Source organism: Rhincodon typus, chromosome 37 (assembly GCF_021869965.1).
Source record: "Rhincodon typus isolate 14 chromosome 37, sRhiTyp1.1, whole genome shotgun sequence".
Taxonomy (NCBI): domain Eukaryota; kingdom Metazoa; phylum Chordata; class Chondrichthyes; order Orectolobiformes; family Rhincodontidae; genus Rhincodon; species Rhincodon typus.
This window is the reverse complement of record NC_063368.1, coordinates 2,632,272-2,635,679: the sequence shown is the minus strand read 5'-3', so window position 1 is coordinate 2,635,679 and position 3,408 is coordinate 2,632,272. Positions and strand designations below refer to the sequence as shown.

The 3,408-nt window shown below is 47.3% G+C and overlaps 1 protein-coding gene across 1 annotated transcript in view; it reads left to right on the top strand.

Annotated features, from left to right (window-relative positions):
* Window positions 1-2,238: 2,238 nt before the first annotated feature.
* Window positions 2,239-3,408, top strand: part of mb (myoglobin) — an 8,332-nt gene continuing 7,162 nt past the window's right edge. Inside the window, exon 1 of the mRNA XM_020515584.2 lies at window positions 2,239-2,360. Within this exon, the coding sequence (XP_020371173.1) occupies window positions 2,278-2,360 (83 nt within the window). The 5' untranslated portion in view covers window positions 2,239-2,277. The remainder of the gene's footprint in view (window positions 2,361-3,408) is intronic.

Below are 3,408 nucleotides of genomic sequence, written 5' to 3'. Positions count from 1 at the left end.
CCCTGCCATAAAAAGCTGTTGAGGATGGTTTGTTATGTATTTTCAAAGCTGAGATTGACAGATTTTAATCAGTAAGGGTTATGGGGGGAAAGCAGGAAAGTGGAGTTGAGGATGATCAGATCAGCCACAATTTCATTGAATGGCAGAGCAGACTTGATGGGCTGCATAGCCTTCTTCTGCTTCAACATCTTTAGGTTTCATATATATCCGTCATCCAACAGAGAAGCAGATAACCAGGCCGTTAAATTGTTTGTGATCTTTCTGTGCACAAAATTGCCCCAAATTTTCTATACTGTAACAGACAGTAAACTTGAACTGTATTTTTTTTTGTAAAACTCTCTGAGGTTATGAAAGGTGCTTTAGAAATGCAGGTCTTATGCTCAGTCACTTGTTCCCTCACTTGTAGTCAGCTTTACCGAGATAGAGCTGTCTGAGTGCCTGCCAGGACCCAGGGATGCATGAGCTTTCTGCAGGAGGCCTCCCGCTCAGGTATTTGCTCTGGACAATGTCAACAGGAGGCAAAGTCATCACATAATTACATCCCATGGATCAACAAATCCTTTTATACCAGACCAAACGACATGACAGACAGTGCAGGAGAAAAACCCCTTTGACCACAAGTCCATCAGGAAGTGGTCAGCACATAGTATCCTTGAGACCCTGTGGGAAAAGGAGGGGGTGGATCCTATCAGATTGTTCCCTGAGCAGACTGTCAAAGTCATTTGGTAGAAAGTCTCAACACCAAACCTTTCCAACAAGCACCAAGACATCTCTTGGCTGGTGGTGAGAAGAGCACTACCCATGAGAGCCATCATGCACACCCTGACAGACTGCACCACTGCACGCTGCTGTCGAAGCGGCTGCAGGGGCATTGAGACTGTTATACACCTCCTGCTGGAATGTGCCTTTGCAAAGGAAGTCTGGAGGAAGATGGAATAGTTTAGGTTAGATGGGCTTCAGATTGGTTTCACAGGTCGGCACAACATCGAGGGCCGAAGGGCCTGTACTGCGCTGTAATGTTCTATGTTCTATGTTCTATGTTCTAAGATGCAATAGTTTGTGTCAAGGTTCATCCCGAGCAACTCCGTGACACAAGACTCTGTGCTCTACGGTCTGTTCCCCGGGATGCACACTGAGACAAACATCAGCTGCACCTAGAGGACCATCAACTCAGACCATCAAAACACTCTTTGGTCTGCCCGAAACTTGATGGTTTTCCAGAACAGGGAGCTGATGCTGACCGAGTGTTGCAGACTGGCACATTCCAAGGTTCAGGACTACATGCTGAGGGACACACTAAAGCTTGGGGCAGCTGCTGCCAAGGGGCAGTAGGGAAAGACCACTGACTGAGGGCCGAAACGTCAGCCTCTCTGCTCCTATGATGCTGCTTGGCCTGCTGTGTTCATCCAGCCCTGCACCTTGTTGTCTCGGATTCTCCAGCATCTGCAGTTCCTACTATCTCTGACTGAGGGCTTTTGGGTACAGAGCACCAAGGGGCTAGGGACTGTAGACCCCCTTAGGCTGTGTGATTGACAACAAATTTAAATGTGTATAATTATAAGCAGTTAGCAGTAACTGTAGTGAGGTACCTCAGAATTTGTGAACAGAAATGAGATGATAGTCTCTGTAATGTCAAATTTTAGCTGTTGTATCTGTTTATAACTAAAGCAACGTATGTCCTGGGCACAGTCCATTCTGACCCAAAATCAACAGACACCACAAATAAAGCATGTTCCTGGAAAAGAAGTATGTATCAACACAAGAATGCAGAATACTCCAAAATGTGCACAAGGTCATCAGGGTGAGTGTTAACTGAACACAATCTTTGTGCAGCCCCCACTCAATGTGGCCAATTCTCTAAGCCCGGAGCCTGAGTTTTGATGCTATCCTGTTGAAATCCTTTGTAAACTGACAGCCTGGCTTCCAGCGAAAGCAGATGTCACATTTCCTGTCATTCAACAAGATAAAGCCAGTCACTTGTGGAGATTGGAAGGGTCTGCATGAAGAGCTGGGGCTGTGTGGGGTGTCTGTTAGTCCTCTCACTGACCTGCCAACTGCTCAGTACTGTTAGTCTCTGATAAGGACTTGCCAAACTCTTCCATACCTGTGCAGCAATACAGCTTAAAATAGGCAGCTTAAGCTGCAGGGGATTGGCTGACTGATAGGAGGAGGGAGAGAGCATTCAGCAAGGTATAAAAGGTCCAGTCTGCCTCTGCAGCCAGAATCACTCCTGGCATTTCTTTGGAGCATTAAAGTCTTTGCACTGGTGTCTGGAAAATGAGTGACTGGGAGAATGTCAATAAGGTCTGGCCTGTGGTGGAGTCGAACATAACTGCAGTTGGGCAGAAGATTCTACTGCGGTAAATCACTTTTCTGCACTTGCTTCAATGTATATGTCCTGTGAAAGTAACTCTCTTGCTCCTTTACAGAGTTGGGACCAGTGTTGGCTCTGACGCAGTTTCAGTGTCCTCTCACCCGCAATTCTGTGCCCAAGTCCCACAAAGACTTCACTGGTCACAGAGTGGAAAATGCTGTGAAAATTCAGTTCAGTTTTGTTTAATTCACAAAGGTGAGTTGACATCCTGACTTGATTGGACAGGTCACTTTCTGCGACTGTAAGGTAAATATTAAGACCTTGAGACCCTGCGGGAAAAGGAGAAGATGGATTCTGTCAAAGTTATTCCCAAGTGTGTTTTATCTGATCTCTCCCTCTGTGACTAGTTTGTGCTCAGACCCCCTCCTGCACTTTGACTATCAATTCCGCAGGTACAAACACCACCCTCCCCCAGTGAGTCACTCCCCAAATACTCCTCTCCCCCAATGGGTCACTCCCCAAACACCCCCTCTCCCACCGAATCGCTCCCCAAACCCCATCCCCCATGGGTCAATCCCCAAAGAACCCTCCTCTCCCCCTACTTATCACTCTCCAAACATTCCCTGTCTGACTAGTTACCCCTAACCATTCCCTCCAAGTGCCCCTTCTGCTAAATAACTCCTTTTTCCAACTAATCACTCCCTTCCTCCCAGACACTCATCTCCCTGACTACATCACCCCGAATGCACCCATCTCCAACCAGTTTCTCCCAAGCTACTTCCTCTGCCTAAACACCCCCTCCCCAGACGTGACCCACCCGAACCACTCACTATCCACCCACTGCTATGTGACAACCCAATTGCTGCCATGGCAACTCTGTGAAATTTGTGTGTGTTGTGTTTATCAGGGAAATGTCTTTTGGGAAGCACTGAGTTTAATGTTGGTGAAGACCAGCATGGTTTTTGTTGTGTGCCCTGCGTACAGTGTGACTGTGCTCGTGGTCTGTGTGTGTGTGTCTGTGTGCATGTCTGTCTGTCTCTGTGTGTGTGTGTGTGTATATACACAGTGTTCGAGGGGTGTGTGTCTGTGTGTGT